This window comes from Rhinoraja longicauda, chromosome 4, assembly GCF_053455715.1.
Source record: "Rhinoraja longicauda isolate Sanriku21f chromosome 4, sRhiLon1.1, whole genome shotgun sequence".
Taxonomy (NCBI): domain Eukaryota; kingdom Metazoa; phylum Chordata; class Chondrichthyes; order Rajiformes; family Arhynchobatidae; genus Rhinoraja; species Rhinoraja longicauda.
In genome coordinates this window covers 12,781,972-12,805,759 of record NC_135956.1, presented here as the reverse complement: position 1 = coordinate 12,805,759, position 23,788 = coordinate 12,781,972, and the positions used below count along the sequence as shown (strand labels likewise).

The following is a 23,788-nucleotide window of genomic DNA, read 5'->3' as shown; positions in this document are numbered from 1 at the left end:
TTTCTTACCACACTCCAAAGACGCACAGGTTTGTAGGTTAATTGGCTTGCTGTAAATGCAAAATTGTCCCGAGTGTGTGCAGGATAGTGTTAGTGTGCGGGGATCGCTGTTCGGTGTGGACTCGGTGGGCCGAAGGGCCTGCTTTCCGTGCTGTATCTTTAAACTACACTAAAACGAAATATATACACACACACACATGCTTTTCGCAACCAACCCTGTCCCCACCCATTTCCACAGAAATATTTACCAGCTTTTTTCCATATTTCCTCTGGCAAATGACCGGATGGCCTGTGAAGGAACTCCCGATGGGAATCTGGAGAGGAAAATAAATATATTGTGAGCCCACCTACTTCTGGGTAACTTTGAGCATCTTTACAGGGGTTCACTCTGCAGTCAGAAGCTTTGCAGGACAAGTGAAAGTGTGGATTGTGGCAAGCATTTCCAGTCAACGTCCAGTGTTTTATTGTCATATGTCCCAGACAGAACAATGACATTCTTACTTGCAGTAGCACAACAGAATATGTGAACATAGTACACTGTAAATAATATAATACAGAAAACAAGTTACATATAAATAACCGTGTATATATAAATAACACACACATATACAACATTATATATACACACCATGAACAATATAAAGGGAAAAAAGCTATATATATATATATATATATATATAACTTATTTAAAAGTTTAAAATATATAAAATAAAAAACGTTATTTCATTACCTCATTTTCATACTGTATATATGTAACATTTTTTTTCACATAGCTTGTTTTCCTTCACTATGTGGTTAACAGTGCACTATGTTTACATATTCTGTTGTGCTGCAGCAAGTAAAAATTTCATTGTTCTGTCTGGGAGACATATGACTATGTCTATATATATATATATATATATATATATATATATATATATATATATATATATGTGTGTGTGTGTGTGTGTGTGTGTGTGTGTGTGTGTGTGTGTGTAGGAAAGTGCAGATGCTGGTTTAAATCGAAGGTAGACACAAAATGCTGGAGTAACTCAGCAGGTCAGGCAGCATCTCTGGAGAGAAGGAATGGGTGACGTTTCGGGTCAAGACCTTTCTTCAGACTCTGACCTCTGGAGAAGGGACTCGAGCCGAAACATCACCCAATCCTTCTCTCCAGAGATGCTGCCTGTTCCATTGAGTTACTCCAGCATTTTATGACTGTATGTATGTATGTATATATACACATATATATATATATATATATATACATATATAAACATAGCACAAAAAGTAAGGAAATTTGTGTTTGGTAGATTATTTCTTTGTTGTAACAATGCTTCTTGGCAATAAATCTTATACCGTTGGAAAGCCTGTTTATTTCCCTTTTAAATGGTGCCACATTTGTAAGGAACATGCATTTGTGGGATGAGCAGCAGAGCTGAGTATATGGGTTGCGCCCATGAAAAATTTGCCAAATCTCTGCCAATGCCAAACAGCTTATTCTGCCATTGACTCTTGTTCGGTGTTGTTTGGTGGATTGGATGATTGAAGTCTGAAGAAACAAGACATATTGGCAATTTAACAATTTATTCATTTAATAAACAGGAGCCACAGTAGCGTGTGGAAGAACCATACACAGCCATAACAGCCTGGCACCTCCTCCTCATGCTGGTCACCAGCCTGGTCACACACTGTTGTGGGATGGCATCCCATTCTTGTCAGCACCTGGGGGTACCAGAAGCTCAAAACAAGAGTCAATAGCAACAGCAGAATAAGCTGTTTGGCATTGGCAGAGAAGATTTGGCAAATTTTTCATGGGCGCAACCCATATACTCAGCTCTGCTGCTCATCCCACAAATGCATGTTCCTTACAAATGTGGCACCATTTAAAAGGGAAATAAACAGGCTTTCCAACGGTATAAGATTTATTGCCAAGAAGCATTGTTACAACAAAGAAATAATCTACCAAACACAAATTTCCTTACTTTTTGTGCTATGTTTATATATATATATATAACTACAATAAATGAAAAAAAGTTATATGTATGAAGAAGTAATTAAATAACTTTTTTCTTTTATTTATGTATATATATATTGTCATTTATTATATTGTCATTTATTATAACAGAATATGTAATCATAGTAGGCAAACCTAGTACTGTAAACAATATAATGAAAAAAGTTATACATATGAAAATTAGATAATTAAATGTAACTTTTTTTCATTTGTCATATTGTTTGCAAAGTAATATGTTTACACACTATCTTTACATATTCACTTGAGGGCATGTATATATATTCTGTCATGAATATATAGCTTTTCATTTATTTCATATATTTCATTATCTAATTTTCATATATGTGTGCATTATATGAATACATATATGTATTCATACAATGCACACAGATATATATATATATGAAAATTAGATAATGACATTTATGAAATAAATATATATATAAAAGTAACGCACACACATATATATATATATATATTCATATAATACAAACACACACTCACACACATAAAAACAAACCAACAATAATTGCCAGATGACAGGGGTTCCACAAATAATACCAGTGATTCATGCATGCTAAGATAATCACACGGACTGTGGCGGTGGGCTTTCTTACGTTGTACTAATTCTCCAGCCAACATTGACTGCATTTGTCAGGCTCAGAGGGAGGTGCAACACAACATGTCCGCCTGCTCAGCTGACTGCAAACGTCTCCATCTGTCAGCCACTACTTGTTGGCCAGCCGATGTTCAGAGGTGACGGGGAACTAGACGTTGGATATCTCAAGGCCAATGACATTGCCAGCTGTTTACTGGAGCTAACTCACACACATCCACTCACTGACACTGTCACATGCTGACACTGTGACACGCTGACACATTCTCACACGCTCTCACGCGCTGACACGCTCTCACGCGCTGACACACTCTCACACGCTGACACACTCACACGCTGACACACTCACATGCTGACACACTCACACGCTGCCACACTCACACGCTGACACTGACACACTCACACGCTGACACACTCACACGCTGACACACTGCCACACTCACACGCTGACACACTCACACACTGACACTGTCACACGCTGACACACTCACACGCTGACACACTCACACGCTGACACACTCACACGCTGACACACTCACACACTGACACACTGACACACTCACACGCTGACACACTCACACGCTGACACACTCACACGCTGACACTCACACTCGCTCACTCTCACACGCTCACACTCTCACACGCTGACACTCTCTCACACTCTGACACACGCTGACACTCTCTCACACTCTGACACACGCTGACACACTCACACACAATGACACGCTCTCACACACTGACACGCTCACACACGCCGACACTCTCTCACACTCTGCATCATCAGGTAAACCAATTGTGGATCCGGCCACATTAGACTTTCAAACGGAAACACCCTGACATTTGTATATAAGATTATGAGAGGCATAGATAGGATAGACAGTCAGAACCTTTTACCCCAGAATGGAAAAGTCAAACAGGAGAGGGCATATCTTGACGGAGGAGAACTTCTCCAACATTAGGCATACCTTGAGGACTTCAAAATAAGCAAATAGTCAGGACTCGCTGAGTTACTCCAGCATTTTGTGTCTAACTAGAGGACACAGCTTTAAGAGGCGACAAAGTTTAATGGAGATGTTTGGGGCAGGTGTTTTTAAAAATATTTTATTTTATTATACTAAATAGCGAGTGGTAAGTACCTGGAATGGGATGCTGGGGATAGAGGTGGAGGCAGATACTATAGTGGCATTTAAGAAACTTTAACATAGGCTCAAAAAGCTGGAGTAACTCAGCGGGACAGGCAGCATTCTCTGGAGAGAAGGAATGGATGACTTTTTGGGTCGAGACCCTTCTTCAGAAAGGTCTGAAAGGCCTCGAAGTCACCCATTCCTTCTCTCCAGAGATGCGGCCTGTCCCGCTGAATTACTACAGCTTTTTGTGTCTCTCTTCGGTTTAAACCAGCATCTACAGTTCCTTCCGACACGCTTTAAGATACACACATGGATATGCAGTGAATGGAGGGATATGGATCATGTGCAGGCAGATTAGAGTTGGTCTTGGCATCATGTTCAGCACAGACCTTGTGGGCCGAAGTGACCGTTCTTGTGCTTTACTGTTCTATGTTCTATATTGACCGGTCTCATATAATCCATATATACCAGTCTGATGAAGGGTCTCCACTCAGCGCTGAGTTATTCTAGGATTTTGTGTCTATCCTTTTTGTGTAACCCTTGCATCACCTCTCTCTCTCTCTCTCTCTGTCCCTCCCACACCCTCGTCGTTGCAATAGTTTCACTGCCATCCTGTTGAGTTTCACTGTCTGTATAACTCGTTATCACCTAGCCCACAGCCAACAATGGGCCATTATGGGCTCCACCTTTCCATGACCACTACTGCACTTTGCATATCTTTCATACATTTGTTCTAAGCGCCGTCTATATCTCTCGTTTCCCTTTACCCTGGCTCTCAGTCTGAAGAAGGGTCTCAACCCAAAAAGTCACACATTCCTTCTCTCCAGAGATGCTGCCTGACCCACTGAGTTACTCCAGCATTTTGTGTCCATCTTCTATATCGGAGCCCGATTTACATTCCTCTAGAGCCGGCACCAAGTGTACAAGATACCAGCAGCATTATAAGCTTCATTATCATATCATCATATCATATATATACAGCCGGAAACAGGCCTTTTCGGCCCTCCAAGTCCGTGCCGCCCAGCGATCCCCGTACATTAACACTATCCTACACCCACTAGGGACAATTTTTACATTTACCCAGCCAATTAACCTACATACCTGTACGTCTTTGGAGTGTGGGAGGAAACCGAAGATCTCGGAGAAAACCCACGCAGGTCACGGGGAGAACGTACAAACTCCTTACAGTGCAGCACCCGTAGTCAGGATCGAACCTGAGTCTCCGGCGCTGCATTCGCTGTAAAGCAGCAACTCTACCGCTGCGCTACCGTGCCGCCCTATTGCACAACATTATACAGCAGGTTATGTCACCCAAATATGTACACATAGTTTGTAAAGATAGTTCTCTGTAAACAATATAATCAATTTAAAAAAAAGTTGTATTTCATTAACTCAGATATATATAACTGAGTTAATGAAATACAACTTTTTAAATATATATATATATATAAAACAGAATACACGTAGTATGTAAATATAGTACTCTGCAAAAAATATACTAATGAAAAAAAGTTGTATTTCATTATCTCATTTTCATATATATATATATATGAAAATGAGATAATGAAATACAACTTTTTTTCATTAGTATATTTTTTGCAGAGTACTATATTTACATACTACGTGTATTCTGTTTTATATATATATATATATTAATACACACACACACATATATATGAAAATTAGATAATGAAAAATATGACATAATTAAATATATATATACATTTATTTCATATACTTCATATATGAAGATATTAATAAATGAAGATATATTATTAAGATATATATATTCATTTATTTCATTATCTAATTTTCATATAATAATAATAATATATTCCTTTATTCGTCCCACACCGGGGAAATTTACATTTAATATATATTTTTTAATTCATATAATACACACACTCACACACATATATATATATAAAAGCAAACAAATAAACAACCTGTAGTTGTCAGATGACAATTATTACCAAGTTGGGCAGGCTCGGCATTTACGGGACTCTGTTGTCTGGAGTGGCTGCTGGTGCCGCTGCCTTTTTTAATATCCTCCGCATCGCTGTATCGTCGGATCCAGTAATTAAGCTCCTCTCGATCAGCCTCCTGACATCGCCGAAGGACCGTAAGTGACCGCCTTGTCTTCTCCACCATATCCATGATACAGTTCAAAAGCTGCAACAATGCCAGGATGCATTAGTGAGCGAATACTCCTGGTCACCTACCTCCGCATACAATAAAGTGTATCATTAGTTTAGTTCAGAGGTACAGCGCGGAAACAGGCTCTTCGGCCCACCGGGTCCACGCCGACCAGCACGTTAACACTACCCTACACACACTAGGGACAATTTTTACATTTACCAAGCCAATTTACCGAAATACCCGTATGTCTTTGGAGAGTTACTTACATTTAATAAGCACTAGTTCTGAAATGTTACTAATTTCTCTATATAATATTCACATCCAATAACATTACTTACATGCTAGTAGTAGTTCTGAAATGTTACTCATTCCCCTGTACAATATTCACACACAATAACATTACTTACATACAAGTACCAGTTCTGAAATGTTACTCATTCCTCCATATAATATTCACGTACAATAATGTTACTTACATATATCAAGTACTAGTTATGAAATATTACTCATTCCTCTATACAATAACATTACTTAGATATAATAAGTACCAGTTCTGAAATGTTACTCATTCTTCTATATAATATACACATACAATAACATTACTTATATATAGTAAGTACTAGTTCTGAAATGTTACTCATTCTTCTATATAATATACACATACAATACCATTACTTACATATAAGTACTAGTTCTGAAATGTTACTCATTCCTCTCTGAACAATATTCACAAACAATAACGTTATTTGCACACAATGCCTTAAGTATCAGTTTTGAAATATCACACATTCATCTATATTTCCATGCTCAAAGTAAACACTCAGTCCAATTTTAAATTTTGGAAAAATGAAATAATGCAGATTCACCCTTTCATAACTGAAAAAATATCTTTACATAAAGTTAGTGTTTACATTGCCAAGAGGTTTACCGAATCTAGCTATACGACATACATTGTGTTCTTAATCATTTAGAGTTTTAAAAAGAGTAAGCATAAACTCTGGCAAGGTGCATGTATAAAATTGCAGTGGATTCCCCTCAGGGAAGCTTTTCGGTAAATTGATCGGTTTCCTTACATGATCAAGGTGCTTCCATTCTTCTGCCCACTCCCTGTCCGTTAGTCTATGATCAATCACTTCTTCTTGACGGGTGCCATGCATCCCTGCCAACAGTGGAACACAATTTCAGACTTCCAAAGCTATTCCGCTGGAAAACATGCCATTTTTTTTCACATTATCCATCAAGTAGCTTATTGCCACCGCTCCGACACGCATCACGGACATTAACAGCCACGCCGCGACCATCCTCCAACAAAGCCCGCCGGTTTAACCGCACCAGTCCATCGGCAAGCTCTAGCCCATTGCACTTGCAATGCTCTGGTAACAATAAACAGACATCATCTCAACGCACGGGTGCATTATGGGTGCCTTTGGCAGATCGGCTGGCAGTAAATCAGTCGAATGGAAGGGCCATTTTATGGAATGTGTAGGAAGGAACTGCAGATGCTGGTTTAAACCACAGACGCACGCAAAATGCTGGAGTAACTCAGCGGGGTCAGGCAGCATCTCTGGAGAAAAGGAATAGGTGGTGTTTCGGGTCGAGACCCTTCTTCAGACCGAGTCAGTGGGAAAGGGGAACGAAAGATGTAGAGGATACACAGAACAAATGAATGAAAGGTATGCAAAAAGCAACAATGATCAAGGAAAGGTGGAGCCCACAATGGTCCATTGTTGGCTGCGGTGTAGGTGATAACGACAGTGAAACTCAACAGGATGACAGTGAAACTAGTACGATGACTAGGATGGGGAAAGAGGGAAATAAGAGAGGGGATGAATTGATGGGCCGAATGGCCTAATTCTGCTCCTATCACTGACGACCTTATGAAAGGGTTGCTTGAAGTTAGAGAAATCGATATTGATTTTGTGGACGTTAAGGCATGCAGCTTTCCACTGTCCCTCGGTACCAACGTGACAATAGGCTAAACCGAAACTGGCGGTGCTGCGGCTGATACTCACCGAGAGGTCTGTTCCTGTCCCTGAGGTCTCTGTGGTTGGGATGTCTGTATGAATCCCTGTAGTGGTGGGCCATGGCCATATCATCCAGACGGTAGTGCTGAGGTGGGGGTGGTGTTGGGTGAGGCAGGCCATTGGGCTGGTAGGATAAGCCATTATTTGGACTAAACCGTTGGTTGGGACTTATAGTGCAGGGCCGCTTGCTGTGATGCTCTGAGTGCAAAGGCTCACGATCGTAGCCATTCTCTTTGGTTCTGCAAAAACAGTGGGCACAATCAGGCAACTGACAAGAACATGTACACAACGCTTCTTCCCTGCGGCTATCAAACTGTACAACCCCCTCCCCCTTCTGTCGTGGGGTAGACTGAGACTGACTCCCCCACTCCCCGATCTTTGCACATCCCCCAAGCTTTTCCACTCATCACTTTAATTTCATGTTTCATGTATTTTGTGTTTTTAAAGACTGTTGGCAGATCAATTTCCCTCCTGGGATAAATAATGTTCTATTGTATCGTATTGTATCGTATCGTACCAACAACAGTCCTAAACTACTGGGCGGCACGGTGGCGCAGCGGTAGAGTTGCTGCCTCACAGCGCCAGAGACCCGGATTCAATCCTGACCACGGGTGCTTGTCTGCACGGAGTTTGTACGTTCTCCCCGTGACCTGCGTGGGTTTCAGACAATAGACAATAGGTGCAGGAGGAGGCCATTCGGCCCTTCGAGCCAGCACCACCATTCAATGTGATCATGGCTGATCATTCTCAATCAGTACCCCGTTCCTGCCTTCTCCCCATACCCCCTGACTCCGCTATCCTTAAGAGCTCTATCTAGCTCTCTCTTGAATGCATTCAGGGAATTGGCCTCCACTGCCTTCTGAGGCAGAGAATTCCACAGATTCACAACTCTCTGACTGAAAAAGTTTTTCCTCATCTCAGTTCTCCGAGAACTTTGGTTTCCTCCCACACTCCAAAGATGTACAGGGGTTTGTAGCTTAATTGGCGGTATAAAAACGTAAAAATTGTCCCTAGTGTAGGATAGTGTTAATGTGCGGGGATCGCTGGTCGGTGCAGACTATGTAGGCTGAAGGGCCTGTTTCCTTGCTATATCTCTAAACTAAACTAAACTACTATTCACCTCACTGGAGACCCTCGGACTATCTTTAACCAGACTTTATTGGCTTTATCTTGCAACTCAACGTTATTTCCATTATTCCCTTTTTCATGTATCTGTGTACTGTGGATGGCTCAATTGTAATCATGTATTGTCTTTCTGCTGACTGGTTAGCACGCAACAAAAGCTTTTCACTGTACCTCGGTACACGTGACAATAAACTAAACTCAAACGTCCACATTCAGTTTAGTTTAGAGATACAGTGCGGAAACAGGCCCTTCGGCACATCGAGTCAATGCCAACTAGCGATCCTTGCCCACAAAGCCTATTAGCCCACAAACCTGCACGTCTTTGGAGTGTGGGAGGAAACCCAAACAGCCGGAGAAAACCCACGCAGGTCACGGGGAGAACGTACAAACTCCGTACAGACAGCACCCGTGGTCAGGATGGAACCTGGGTCTCTGGAACCATAGAAAGTATCTTAACGGGATGTTTCCATGCTCTATCTTTCAATCAATCAGTCAATTGTAGAAAGCATTTTATCGGGATGCATCACAGCCTGGTTTGGGAACAGCTCCATCCAAGACCACAAGAAATTGCAGAGAATTGTGGATGCTGCCCAGACCATCACACAAACCAACCTCCCTTCCATTGATTCCATCTACACCTCACGCTGCCTCGGCATGGCCAGCAGAACAATCAAGGACGAGTCTCACCCCGGTCACCCCCTCTACTCCCCTCTCCCATTGGGCATAAGGTACAGAAGTGTGAAAACGCACATCTCCAGATTCAGGGACAGTTTCTTCCCAGCTGTTATCAGGCAACTGAACAGCCCATCAGCTAGAGTGCAGTCCTAACCTCCCATCATCCTCACTGGAGACATTTGAACTATCTTTAATCTGACTTTACTGTTATATCTTTGCATTTGTTGTTGTACATTTTGTCTTTAATCTGTGAACAGCTTGATTGTAATCATATATGGTCTTTTCTTTGACTGGATAGCATGCAAACGAAAGCTTTTCACTGTACCTCGGTGCACGTGACAGTAGTAAACAAAACTAAATGATCGGCAAAGATGCCGTTCTGCAGGAGTCAAACCGTAGAGGGACAGATCTTTCCTCATTAATATTATGCTTGTCTACACCAGTATGGCCAAATCCCATTACAAACAGCGGCCATATTTATGCACGTCAGGTTTCTGACAGGTACGATGACTGACACACCCCTACATTACTGCAGAAACAGAACCATCCTTTTAATGAGCTGTTTTAATGAACTCGGAACTTCATTGCCATCCACTCATCCATAGCTGACCATATGCAGAAATAAAAACAGCAGCGGAAAAAAAGCAGCAGCAATACTGTCATGTTTCCCCTGAACCAGCATTATCTCGGTTACTCATCTCATGCAATCATATAAAGATTAGCGACAGGATTAAACACAGTTCCATAGGTTCATTAATTAATTCAGCAAAGGAGGAAAGGGGAGGGGGGGGGGGGGGGGGGGAAACCTTGCTGACTCAGAATTAATTTTCGCCGTTGACAACAAGCTGTAGTGATTTAAGGATGGAGCAGCAACAGTCATGGTGCACCTTTAGACTTTAGAGATACAGCACGGAAACAGGCCCTTTGGCCCACCAAGTCCGCGCCGCCCAGCAAACATCCCGTACACTAGCACGATCTAGCACTGCACTAGCACAGTGGATATTTTTTAAGGCAGAGATAGATAGATTCTTGATTAGTATGGGTGTCAGGGGTTATGGGGAGAAGGCAGGAGAATGGGGTTAGGAGGGAGAGATAGATCAGCCATGATTGAAACATAGAAACATAGGAAAACAGAGGTGCAGGAGTAAGCCATTCGGTCCTTCAACCCAGCACTGCCATTCAATATGATCATGGCTGATTGTCCTAAATCAGTGCCCCGTTCCTGCTTTCTCCCCATGTCCCTTGATTCCGTTAGCCCCAAGAGCTAAATCTAACTCTCTCTTGAAAACGTCCAGTGAATTGGCCTCCACTGCCTTCTGTGGCAGAGAATTCCACAGATTAACAACTCTCTGGGTGAAAAAGTTTTTCCTCATCTCAGTCCTAAATGGCCGACCCCTTATTCTTAAACTGTGACCCCTGGTTCTGGACTCCCCCAACATCGAGAACATTTTTTCCTGCATCTTGCCTGTCCAATCCCTTAAGAATGAACAGGGTGACACGGTGGTGCAGCGGTAGAGTTTCTGCCTTACAGCAAATGTAGCGCCGGAGAACCGGGTTCGATCCTGACTATGGGTGCTGTCTGTACAGAGTTTGTACGTTCTCCCCCTGCTCTGCATGGGTTTTCTCCGTGATCTTCGGTTTCTTCCCACATTCCAAAGATGTACAGGTATGTAGGTTAATTGGCTGGGTAAATGTAAAAATTGTCCCTAGTGGGTACAGGACAGTGTTAATGTGCGGGGATCGCTGGTCGGTGCGGACCCGGTGGGCCGAAAGGGCCTGTTTCAGCGCTGTATCTCTAAACTCTAAAAGTAGACTTGATGGGCCGAATGGCCTAATTCTGTTCCTATCAAGTATGTACTTGCAAACCTATCCCACACACACACACACACCCACCAACAATTTAGCATTTACCAAAGCCAATAAACTTACAACCATGCACATCATTGGGATGTGGGAGAAAACCCAAGTGGTCACCGGGAGAATGGGGATTCTTGATGAGCAAGGGGATTGAAAAGTCCCAGGGGTTAGGAATATTGCAGAGTTGAGGTTACAATCATGCCAGCTATGGTCGCTGAATTGAGTAGTGGAGCAGGGGTGAGTGGGCTTCTCTTGTTCTCAGATTGTACACTAATATGCAAGAACATGGGAGAGGAAAAAAGTTTAGAGGTACCCACCGAGTCCATGCCAACCAACGATCGCCCATACATTAGTTCTACCCTATACATGCTTGGGATAGTTTAGAGAAGCCAATTAACCTACGAACATATAAGATTATTAAGGGGTTGGACACATTAGAGGCAGGAAACATGTTCCCAATGTTGGGGGAGTCCAGAACCAGGGGCCACAGTTTAAGAATAAGAGGTAGGCCATTTAGAACGGAGATGAGGAAAAACTTTTTCAGTCAGAGAGTTGTAAATCTGTGGAATTCTCTGCCTCAGAAGGCAGTGGAGGCCAATTCTCTGAATGCATTCAAGAGAGAGCTGGATAGAGCTCTTAAGGATAGTGGAGTCAGGGGGTATGGGGAGAAGGCAGGAACGGGGTACTGATTGAGAATGATCAGCCATGATCACATTGAATGGTGGTGCTGGCTCGAAGGGCCGAATGGCCTACTCCTGCACCTATTGTCTATTGTCTTTGGAGTGTGGGAGGCAACATTATGACCTAATCCGGAGCAGCTGGAGAAAACCCACGTGGTCACAGGAAGAATGTGCAAACTCCATACAAACAGCACCCGCGGTCAGGATCAAACCCAGGTATCTGGTGCTGTCAGGCAGCTGCACTACCGCTGCGGCACTGTGCCGCTGTACCGCTCTCTATGGCTGTGCTTTGCCCAGGGTAGGGACCCTTCTATTCAACAGACATGTTGGCTGGCGTGGGCAAGTTGGGCTGAAGGGCCTGTTTCCACGCTGTTTGACTCTATGTGTAGGAAGGAACTGCAGGTGCTGGTTTAAACTGAAGATAGACGCAAAATGCTGGAGTAACTCAGCGGGACGGGCAGCATCTCTGGAGAGAAGGAATGGGTGACGGTTCGGGTCGAGACCCTTCTTCAGATTGAAGGTCCGAAGGACTGGAATGACTCCCAATCTGAAGAATGGTCACCCATTCCTTCTCTTTAAGAGTTAGATTTTAGATCTTAGGGCTTAATGGAATCATTAGATCTTAATGGAATCAAGGGATATGGGGAAAAAGCAGGAACGGGGCACTGATATTGGATGATCAGCCGTGATCATATTGAATGGCAGTGTTGGCTCGAAGGGCCGAATGGCCTACTCCTGCACCTATTTTGCTGTCTGCAAGGCTCTGTGACTGTGAGAAGTTGCAACCATTTGCCTCACCTGTCTGGAGTTCGCCTTTTCCCATTTTCGTTGACATCAAGCAGCAGCTCGGAGGAGTCGACAGGTGAGGTGGTGCTGGCGTCCAGCAGCAGCTGCTCGTGCTGAGCGAGGTACTGCGCTGGGTTCTGCTTGGCCAAGCGGGCGCAGTGGAGGAGCTCCCTCTGCAGGAGGGGCAGGTTGGCCTGCAGCAAGAGAGGCACAACAAACAGCATCTCCGTCAGTCAGTGCTGCCGACACACAGAGAGATCAGGTGCCCGACCGAGCTAACCTGCACGGCGAACAATTCACCAAGTAACAGCCTGACCACACAGCTGCCCTTGGAAGGTGCGATCTTGCCCAGTCTGAGGAGGGGTCCGTAGATCAACCGTATTAGATCGCCTTCACTATATCTACCATCACACTTATTATGCGTGCTGCACATTCTGTGTATGGGTCTGATTGAACAACAGGGTCTCGACCTGAAACATCACCCACCTGTGCCCAGTCTAACGAAGGGTCTTGACCCAAAATGTCCCCTACCCATGCACAGTCCAAAGAAGGATCTTGACCCGAAACGTCACCCATCTATGACCATTCTGAGGAAGGGTCTCGACTCACAACATCACTTATCTATTCCCAGTCAGAAGAAGGGTCTCAACCCGAAACGTCACATCTCTATGCCCAATCTGAAGAAAGGTCTTGACCTGAAGCATCACCTATCTGCCCAGACTGAGCAAGGGTCTTGACCCGAAATATCACCCATCTATGTCTAGTCCGAAGAAGGGTCTCGACACAAAACATCACAGCATGGTTCAGGAACAGCTCAATTCGAGGCCGCAAGAAATTACAGAGTTGTGGACATAGCCCAGGCCATCACGCAAACTGACCTCCCTTCCATTGACTCCATCTAGACTTCACGCTGCCTCAGCAAGGCCACCAGCATAATCAAGGATGAGTTCCATCCGAAACATTACATATCTATGCCCAATTAGAAGAAGGGTCTCGACCCGAAACGTCACCCATTCCTTCTCTCCAGAGATGCTGCCTGCCCCGCTGATTACTCCAGCATTTTGTGACTACCTCCGATTTAAACCAGCATCTGCAGTTCTTTCCCACACATGAGTTCCAGCCCAGACACATCCTCTTCTCCCCTCTCCCATCAGGCAAGTGGCACAGAAGTGTGAAAACACACACCTCCAGATTCAGGGACAGTTTCTTCCCAGCTGTTATCAGGCGACTGAACCATCCTACCACCAACTGAAGACGTACCATCGACTTCATTGGAGACTCTCGGACTATCGATAATCGGACTTTATCTTGAACGTTATTCCCTTTATCTGTACACTGTGGACGGCTTGATTGTAATCATGTACTAGACCAAGTGGACCCGTTGGGCCCATTCCTCGTAGAGGGGGAACAGGGGAGAGGGTGTCACTGAGTGAGCCCTGGACCCAAAGCCTCTCCTGTATTGGTGTAGCACCCTCAACCTCCCCCCCGCCCCCCGACTCAATCCGGCTTATCTCCCCCTCCTCCCCTCACTGACCCACTCCATTCCCCCTACCCCACCTCCACTTGTCCCTTGTCTGCCCCCACCCCCACTCCCCCAGCCCTTCCTCCACCTCCATTCCCCCTCCCCACCCCTATTCATCCCTCCCCTCCCCTCACCACCACCTCGCTCCCCTCCCCTCCCCCCACCCCACTCTCCCCACCCCCACTCTCTACTGCCGCCCATTGTCCCCCTTCCCCCCCACCCCCACCCTTGTTTTTACAATTTTGGCTCGTTCTTTCCAAAGTGATGGAATGCTTAGGAAGGAACTGCAGATGCTGGTTTACACTGAAGGTAGACACAAAATGCTGGAGTAACTCAGCGGGACAGGCAGCATCTCGGGAGAGAAGGAATGGGTGACGTTCCGAGTGGAGACCCTTCTTCAGATGGAATGCTGGTTGTTATGCATCGCAACTGCAACATGCTGCAATGGACTGAATGGCCTAATTCTACTCCTATCACTTATGACCTTAAAGCGCAGATTGCATTTGTCTGCATTTCCACATTGGAGGTGAAGCCAAATGAGCACGGAAAAGCGCAGCGACCATGTTTAGCTTCCGTTTAGGTCAGAGAAACAGCGCAGGAACAAGCCCTTCGCCCACCGAGTCCGCTCCGACCACCCACCACCTGGTTTACCAACACTCTCCTACACACACTATGGACAATTTACAGTCTTTACCGAAGCCAATTAACCGACAAATCTGTACATCTTTGGAGTGTGGGAGGAAACCGGAGCACCCAGAGAAACCTATGTGGTCACAGGGAGAACGTACAAACTCCGTACAGAAATCAAAAAACAAATTTTTGTCACCCTAGACAATAATAACTAGGAATCAATCACTGAATACGGAGTTTGTACGTTCTCCCATTGACCTGCGTGGGCTTTCTCCGGAGGCTCCATGGGTGATGGAATTTAATACAGAGAAGTGTGAGGTGTTGCATTTTGGGACGTCTAACAAGGGCAGGACCTACACAGTGAACGGTAGGCCTCTGGGTCGTGTTGTAGAGCAGACGGATCTAGGAGTGTAGGTGCATGGTTCCTTGAAGGTCGAGTCGCAGGTGGATAAGGTGGTCAAAAAGGCTTTATGCACATTGGCCTTCATCAGTCAGAGTATTGAGTACAGAAGTTGGGAGGTCATGTTGCAGTGTGTATAAGATGTTGGTGAGACCGTATTTAGAATATTGCGTTCAGTTCTGACACCATGTTTTAGGAAAGATATTGTCAAGCTTGAAAGGGTACAGAGATGATTTATGAGGATGTTGCCAGGACTAGAGGGTGTGAGCTATAGAGAGAAGTTGAGTAGGCTGGGTCTCTATTCCCTGGAGCGCAGGAGGATGAGGGGTGATCTTATAGAGGTGTACAAAATCATGAGAGGAATAGATCGGGAAGATGTACAGCGTCTCTTGCCCAGAATAGGGGAATCGAGGACCAGGGGACATGGGTTCAAGGTGAAGGGGAAAAGAATTAATAGGAATCCGAGGGGCAACTTTTTCATACATAGGGTGGTGGGTGTATGGAACAAGCTGCCAGAGGACATAGTTGAGGCTGGGACTATCCCAACCTTTAAGACACAGTTAGATAGGTACATGGATAGGACAGGTTTGGAGGGATATGGACTAAGCGCAGGCAGGTGGGACTAGTGTAGCTGGGACATTGTTGACCGGCGTGGGCAAGTTGGGCCAAAGGGCCTGTTTCCACACTGTATCACTCTATGACTATTTCCCTAGGACTGTGGTTGAAGCACTTTAAGATCATCTGGAAACGTAGAGCACAGAATCAGGCCCTTCTGCCCAGAAGATCATCGGCTGCTCACTGCCCTCCCTGGAGCACCTGTTCAGCCTACGCTGCCTCAGTAGAGCAGGCAAAATAATAAAAGATCCATCCCACCCCGGCCACCGTCTGTTTGTTCATCTGCCCTCTGGTCGACGTTTCAGGTCGATCAAATCCCGAACAAACAGACTTAAGAACAGTTTTTACCCCAGGGCCATACGAGAACTGAACACTACCTTCTGCACTACGCAACACTGTTAAAAAATCTTTGTACTTAATATAATTGTATTTATTTGTTTTTGCATTTATTGCATATATGTTTGTACGCACCGTCAGGATTGGCTATTTTTTAATTTCGTTGTACTCGTTGCAATGACAATAAATGAATATTATTATTATTATTATTATTATTATTATTACAATGTCAGTGCCGAACACAATACCAGGCTAAACTCATCTCCTCAGCCTGCACTTGATCCAAATCCCTCCATTTCCTGCCACATCTTAAAGTCCCTAGAATGCCACTTTTTAGTTTAGTTTGGAGATACAGCGCACAGAAACAGGCCCTTCGGCCCACGGAGTCCACACTGACCAACGATCCGGGCACATTAAAACTATCCTACACACACTAGGGACAATTTTACTTTTTTACCGAGCCAATTGACCGACAAACCTGTACATTTTTGGAATGTGTGAGGGAATCGAAGATCTCGGAGAAAACCCACGCAGGTCACGGGGAGAACGTACAAACTCCGTACAGACGGCGCCCTTCGGCAGGATCGAACCCGGGTCTCTGGCGCCGTCCCACTATGCCACCGTGCTGCCACTACCACATCTGCCTCCACCACCAACCCCTGGCAGCACGTCCCTGGCACCCACCACCCTCTCTGTGACATGACGTGCCCCATTTTCTAATTTAAACATTAACTTGTTTCAAAAAGTTTTCAGACTTGCATATGACGCAAAGCAAAGAGGGGTAGCAGACACAGTGATGGGACATAGGAACTGCAGATGGAGATTTGTCGAGCGGATACAAGGAACGGCAGATGCGGGTTTGCAAAACACGATACAAAGTGCTGGAATAACCCAGCGGGTCAGACAGCATTTCAGGCAGTGTTGTTGAGTACTGTGGAATATTTAACAGCTGACAGAACAACCAGAAGACATTGGAGCAGAGTTAGGCCACTCGGCTCATTGAGTCTGTTCTGCCATTCGTAAGAGACTTTAGAGATGCAGTTCGGAAACAGGCCCTTCAGCCCACCGAGTTCATGTCGACCAGCTAATACTGTCCTCACCCCACCCCACCCCCACCTTAAACAAATGTCCTCTGGTTCCTGGTTCCCCTACTCTCGGAAAAAGATTCCGTGCCTTGTAAACGACTGTGCAAATAATACGTTATTGAAATAGTACGAAGGATTGGAGAGATTGAAGTATTTCAGACCAGAAGCCGAAGTCTGAAACGTGCTATGGTACATGTTTAGTAAACTGGGAAGTACTAGAATTTTAGATTTAGTGCGTCACGGTGGCGCAGCGGTAGAACTGCTGCCTCACAGCACCAGAGACCAGGTTCAATCCCGACGAAGGGCGCTGTCCGTACAGAATATGTACGTTCTCCCCGAAACCACGTGGGTTTTCTCTGGGTGCTACGGTTTCCTCCCACGCTCCAAAGACGTACAGGGTTTGTAGGTTATTTGGCTTCGGTAACATTGCAAATTGTTCCTAGTGTGGTGAGTTAGTACGTCGGGCTGAAGGGGCTGTATCTCTAAACTAAACTAAACTTTGGAGATACAGCGCGGAAACAGGCCCTTTGGCTCACCAGGTCCGTGCTGACCAGCGATCACCCCGTACACTAACACTATACTACACACACTAAGGACAAATTACAATTTTACCGAAGCTAATTAATCTGCAAACCCGTGCGTCTTTGGAGTACGGGGGGGAAACTGGAGCACCTGGAGAAAACCCACGTGGTCACAGGGAGAACATACAAACTCCATACAGACAGCATCCGGAGTCAGTATCGAACCCGGGTCTCTAGCGCTGTAAGGTAGCAGCTCTACCGCTATGCCACTGTGTCGCCAGAAAATTGTACTGTAAATTTAAGATGAGAATGTTATAAAATACACTGTCATAGAGTCTTACAGTGTGGAAACAGGCCCTTCGGCTCAACTTGCCCACGCCGACCAACATGCCCCATTGACATTAGTCCCACCTGCATGCGTTTGGCCCATATCCCTCTAATCCTATCCTATGCATGTAACTGACTAAATATATCTTAAACATTGTGATCGTACCTGTCTCAACCACCTCCTCTGGCAGCTCGTTCCATGCACCCATCACCCTTTGTGTGAAAAAGTCACCCCTCAGATTCCTATTAAATCTGTGCCCTGCGGTTCTCAATTCCCCTACTCTGGGCAAGAGATTCTGTGGGTCGAGAGGAATACAGGCTCTAACAATAAAGAAAATCACGGACAGAGATCACACAGGCTTGGTCAGCACCGGCCTACACTCCCAGCAGTGGAGGCAAAAGCTCTGGAAACGTTTAAGAAATAATTGAATGCTGGAAAGGGGGATAATTTAGGATTTTCCTGGATGGATGAACTTAAAAATCAGCTTCCTTAACCTGTAATTAACTGGTGAACTGATTGGAGGCAAAGCAATTACAGGAGTGTCCAGCATTTCAGAGTTACACAGAAGGAAAGCAGGAGGATTTATGACTGCTTAACAGAGGGCCAGATGGGCCCGAACAGTCCACAAGGCTCGGCGGTGAAAGGAGATTGTAACCTCTCCTGTCTGGGCTCACAGAGTTAATGAATGTTTGGGCAGTCGCTATCAACTACCTTACCAGAAAAGTATTCTCGCCGGACTGGGAATGAAGCAGATATCAAGTGAGAACAAAAAGAAAAGGCGGAACAAAAGAAAGTGATCAATAGACAATAGACAATAGGTGCAGGAGTAGGCCATTCAGCCCTTCGAGCCAGCACCGCCATTCAATGCGATCATGGCTGATCACTCTCAATCAGTACCCCGTTCCTGCCTTCTCCCCATACCCCCTCACTCCGCTATCAGGTTTAGTTTAGTTTAGTTTAGTTTAGAGATAGAGCGCGGAAACAGGCCCTTCGGCCCACCGAGTCCGCGTCGACCAGCGTTCCCTGCGCAATAACACTATCCCACACACCAGTGGCAATTTACAATTTTTTAACCAATGCCAATTAGCCTACAAACCTGCACAGTACGTCTTTGGAGGATGGGAACACCCGGGGAAAACCCACGCAGTCACGGGGAGAACCTACAAACTCCATACAGACAGCATCCGTATTCATGATCGAACCCGGGTCTCTGGCGCTGCAAGGCAGCAACTCTACCGCTGCGCCACCGTGCCGCCATAGGTGAAGCAAGATCGCGAGGCCAATGTTAAGTAAATGCCTCATTTTAGAATACATTGCAATTCTTTCTTGCCTGCAAACAAATGAGGGGGGGGGGGGAAAAACACTTTTCCGCACTCAGGAAAACAAATTCCACGTTGTTCTAAAATCTAAGCTCAACTCTGATTTCCTAGTAGCATCAGATTTTTAAAAAACGCTTAAACATCTGAAAGAAAAGCTGCACAAAATTAATACGAATGGTACAGATGTGACACATCTTGCACCCAGATGTCCTTCTGCACCAACAACAAAAGTAATTATTATTCACTGCTAGATTTCAAGCAGTAACCCAAGAATATGAGATTAATTGTGCTGATTTTGCATTTCAATTCTGAACCGATTAAAATAAGACTTACTTTCTAATCTGTGACTAAAATCTACATTCTGCCTTCTTCTTTAATGTAGGGTGGTTTATAGTTCCCCATTCCTGTCGACATCATTACAACTGGCCCAAAGACCACTAGCGACACAGCGGGTAGATCTGCTGCCTCACAGCGCTGGAGACCTGGGTTTGATCCTGATCGCTGCCCGTGCAGAGTTTGCACGTTCTCCCCGTGACCACTTGGGTTTTCTCCCACGTGCCAAAGGTTTGTAGGTTAATCGGCTTCGGCAGATTGTCTCTGGTGTGTAGGATAGAACTAGTGTTCACTGAAGGGAACGAAGGGCCTGTTACCGTGCTTTATTTCTAAACTAACTTGAACAGAAAGTGCACATTGAACATTATGACAACATAGCCCTAGTTTGTCTACCCAGAGCAAAACACGAGCTCTGGTGCAAGACATAAGATACAAGACCAGAATTAGGCCATTCGGCCCATCGGGTTACCTCTACCATTCAATCTAGGCTGATCTATGTTTTACTCTCAACCCCATTTTCCTGCCTTCTCCCAATAACCTTTGACGTCTTTACTAATCAAAAATCAAGAATCTCCACTTTAAAAATAACCAATAACTTGGCCTCCACAGTCGTCTGTGGCAATGAATTCCACAGATTCGCCACCCTCTGGCTAAAGAAATTCCTCCTCATCTCCTTTCTAAAGGTACGTCCTTTTATTTTGAGTCTGTGCCCTCTGGTTCTAGACTCTCCCACTACTGGAAACATCTTCTCCCCATCCACTCTATCAAGGCCTTTCATTATGCTATGGAGGGATAGACTGGGGGTCATGTCAGGTCGGTATCCTTCCTCAGTCTGAAACGTGGCCTATCCATTCCCCCACAGACGCTGGCCGACCCACTGAGTTACTCCAGCTCAACATTCCAGCATCTTCAGTTAACATGGAAAATAGGTGCAGGAGTAGGCCATTCGGCCCTTCGAGCCAGCACCGCCATTCAATATGATCAAGGCTGATCATCCAAAATAGGTGCCCCGTTCCTGCTTTTTCCCCATATCCCTTGACTTCCTGGTGTCTCCACTTATCCACCTAGAGATACAGATAAAACATCTGGAGTTCTAAACAAACAAACCAAGCAACAAGAAACATGAAAATCTACCACAAAATCTGCGGCTTTAAGTTAATCTCCGAGACCCACTGATTTTGATTGCTCTTTAACGGCCACAACTTCCTGCATTCTACCCCAAGTGCCCCGGAAAATAAATCTGCATTTTATTTTCGTTCAATCATGGGAGCTTGTTAATAAGGCCTGGTTTTGTTTCCCCCTATCCGTGCTCGCTTCACAAAGACTGTCTCGGAAAAGAGTCAACGATATTGTTGAAAATTCAGATTTCACATGGATTTCACAAAGCAGATTTTGGCAGGTAAATGCCCTGCAAGTAAAGGCAGATGGCAGGTAAAGAGCTGGGGGCCTACCAGGATTGGGAACTGCTCCAAGTAGACTGAGCGTGCGGGCAGACCGGACTTTGGCCTGTGGAAAGGGAGCCAAAAACATGGCAGCACCCTTGTGTGTAAATACACGAATATAATTTCACTGTGTAGTTAGTTGCACACGAGACAAATAAAACACTATTGAAAGCAGCATTGAACTACTGAGATTTCCCTTCCTAAGAATATTTAGTTTAGTGTAGTTCAGTTTAGAGATGGAGCACAGAAACAGGCCCTGTAGTCAGGATTGAACCCTGGCCTGTTTCCATGCTGTGTGCTTCTTTGTTGCTTGACCAGTTGAGTTACTCCAACACTTAGTGCCCTTTAATGTGATTTAACAGCCCAGTTGGCTGCTTCGTTATAATTGCAAAACGCTTATGTCGAAGAAATTTAAATTTTTGAAAAACAAAACCTTATGCATCCCATTACTTGTTATATAAATGTAATGTGCTGCACAGGTGGCACCTATTCACAAATGAGGAGGATTTTTTTTAGTCCAAAGGTAGTGAATCTGTAGATTTCATTGCCACAGAAGGATGTGGAGACCAAGTCAATGGATATTTTTAAGGTAGAGATTGATGGGCTCGTGATAAGTACGGGTGTCTGGGATTATGGGGAGAAGGCAGGAGAATGGGGTTGAGAGGGAAAGTTAGATCGGCCATGATTGAATGGCGGAGTAGACTTGATGGGCCGAATGGCCTAATTCTGCTCCTATAACTTATGAACTTGCTCACCCTTGCTCAGTTTGAGTTTTAACAGGAATACTTAGCCTCATTCTTCTTCCCAGCCTTGGTGTGGATTAAAAAAACTTCAAGTTCAGTGCCTAAGTGCCAGACCGAGATATCAGGGCAGCATTTGACCAAATGTGGCATCAGAAAGCTCAAGTGAAACTTGTCATTGGCTGTCAAGGGGAAAGCACCCCTCGAGCCAGGGTCAGATCTCCCACAAGGGGGAGTGGTTGTTGGAGGTCAATCTTTCCACCCTCTGGATACAGGAACTCCTAGGCCTGAATTCCAGACCTAATCACTTGCAGCTACTTCATCAGTGATTTTCCTTCCTCATAAGACATAAAGTAGGGGTGGCACAGCGGTAAAGTTCCTGCCTCACAGCACCAGAGACCCGGGTTCAATCCTGACTACGGGTGCTGTCTGTACGGAGTTTGTACGTTCTCCGCATGCCTGCGTGGGTTTTCTCCAAGATCTTCGGTTTCCTCCCGCACTCCAAGTACAGATTTGTAGGCTAATTGGTTAGGTATAAATGTTTAAATGTAAAATTGCCCCTGGTGTGTATAGGGTAATGTTAATTGTGAGGTCACAAGGGATAGTAGAATTAGGCCATTCGGCCCATCAAGTCTACTCCGCCATTCAATCGTGGCTGCTCTATCTCTCCCTCCTAACCGCATTCTCCTGCCTTCTCCCCGTGACCTCTGCCACCCATACTAATCAAGAATTAATGTGCAGGGATCGCTGGTCGGTGCGGACTCAGTGGGCCGAAGGGCCTGTTTCTGCGCTGTATTTCTAAACCAAAATAAACTAAACGAGGGATGTTACCTAACGATTATCAGAACCTTTTTCCCCAGGATGGAAAAATCATATACTGGAGGGCATAGCTTTAAGGTGAGATGATGCAAAGTTTAAAGGGATAGTAGAATTAGGCCATTCGCCCATCAAGGCTACTCAGCCATTCAATCGTGAATGGGTGGGTCAGCATTTTTGAATGGAGATATGGATCATACTCTGGCAGATAAGAGATGGTCTTGGCATTATGGTCGGCACAGACATTGTGGGCTGAATAGGCCGCTTTTCTGCTGTACAATTCTATGTTTCATTGCACAAGGGTCGGTTCACCTCTAACCTATTGCGGACATTGGACTTTGTCTATGGATCTGGTGCACAACAACTGTATTTTGCATTCTGTATCTTCCCCTTTGCTCTACCTAGTTGCCCTTGAGTTTGGCTTGATTGTATTTACGGATGGTGTTATCTGCTAAGCATGCAAAACAAAGCTTTTCACTGTACCTCGGTACACATGACAGGGAAACGGGGTCAGGCAGCATCGTGGAGAAGAATGGACAGCGCCATTTTGGGTTTTCAGGCATTGGAGTAGGGGGGAGGATGCTGGGAGAGTGGTCGGGACGGGACAATGCCTGGTGGGTGATAGGTGGATACGGGCGAGAGGGGTTTAAATTGGCAGATGGGTGGGACAAAGGCCA

At 45.0% G+C, this 23,788-nt stretch overlaps 1 protein-coding gene across 7 annotated transcripts in view; it reads right to left on the bottom strand.

Annotated features, from left to right (window-relative positions):
* The window catches only part of runx1t1 (RUNX1 partner transcriptional co-repressor 1), a 136,350-nt gene that overhangs the window by 29,854 nt on the left and 82,708 nt on the right, over positions 1 to 23,788 (bottom strand). For 5 of the 7 annotated variants that reach the window (XM_078397204.1, XM_078397206.1, XM_078397200.1 and 2 more), the window contains exons 5-9: positions 13,037 to 13,218; positions 7,890 to 8,140; positions 6,951 to 7,036; positions 5,685 to 5,910; positions 248 to 313 (exon numbers count right to left, since the gene is read on the bottom strand). In XM_078397204.1, coding sequence (XP_078253330.1) covers positions 248 to 313; positions 5,685 to 5,910; positions 6,951 to 7,036; positions 7,890 to 8,140; positions 13,037 to 13,218 — 811 coding nt within the window. The remainder of the gene's footprint in view (positions 1 to 247; positions 314 to 5,684; positions 5,911 to 6,950; positions 7,037 to 7,889; positions 8,141 to 13,036; positions 13,219 to 23,788) is intronic. The other 2 variants (XM_078397198.1, XM_078397203.1) reach the window with 2 other exon arrangements.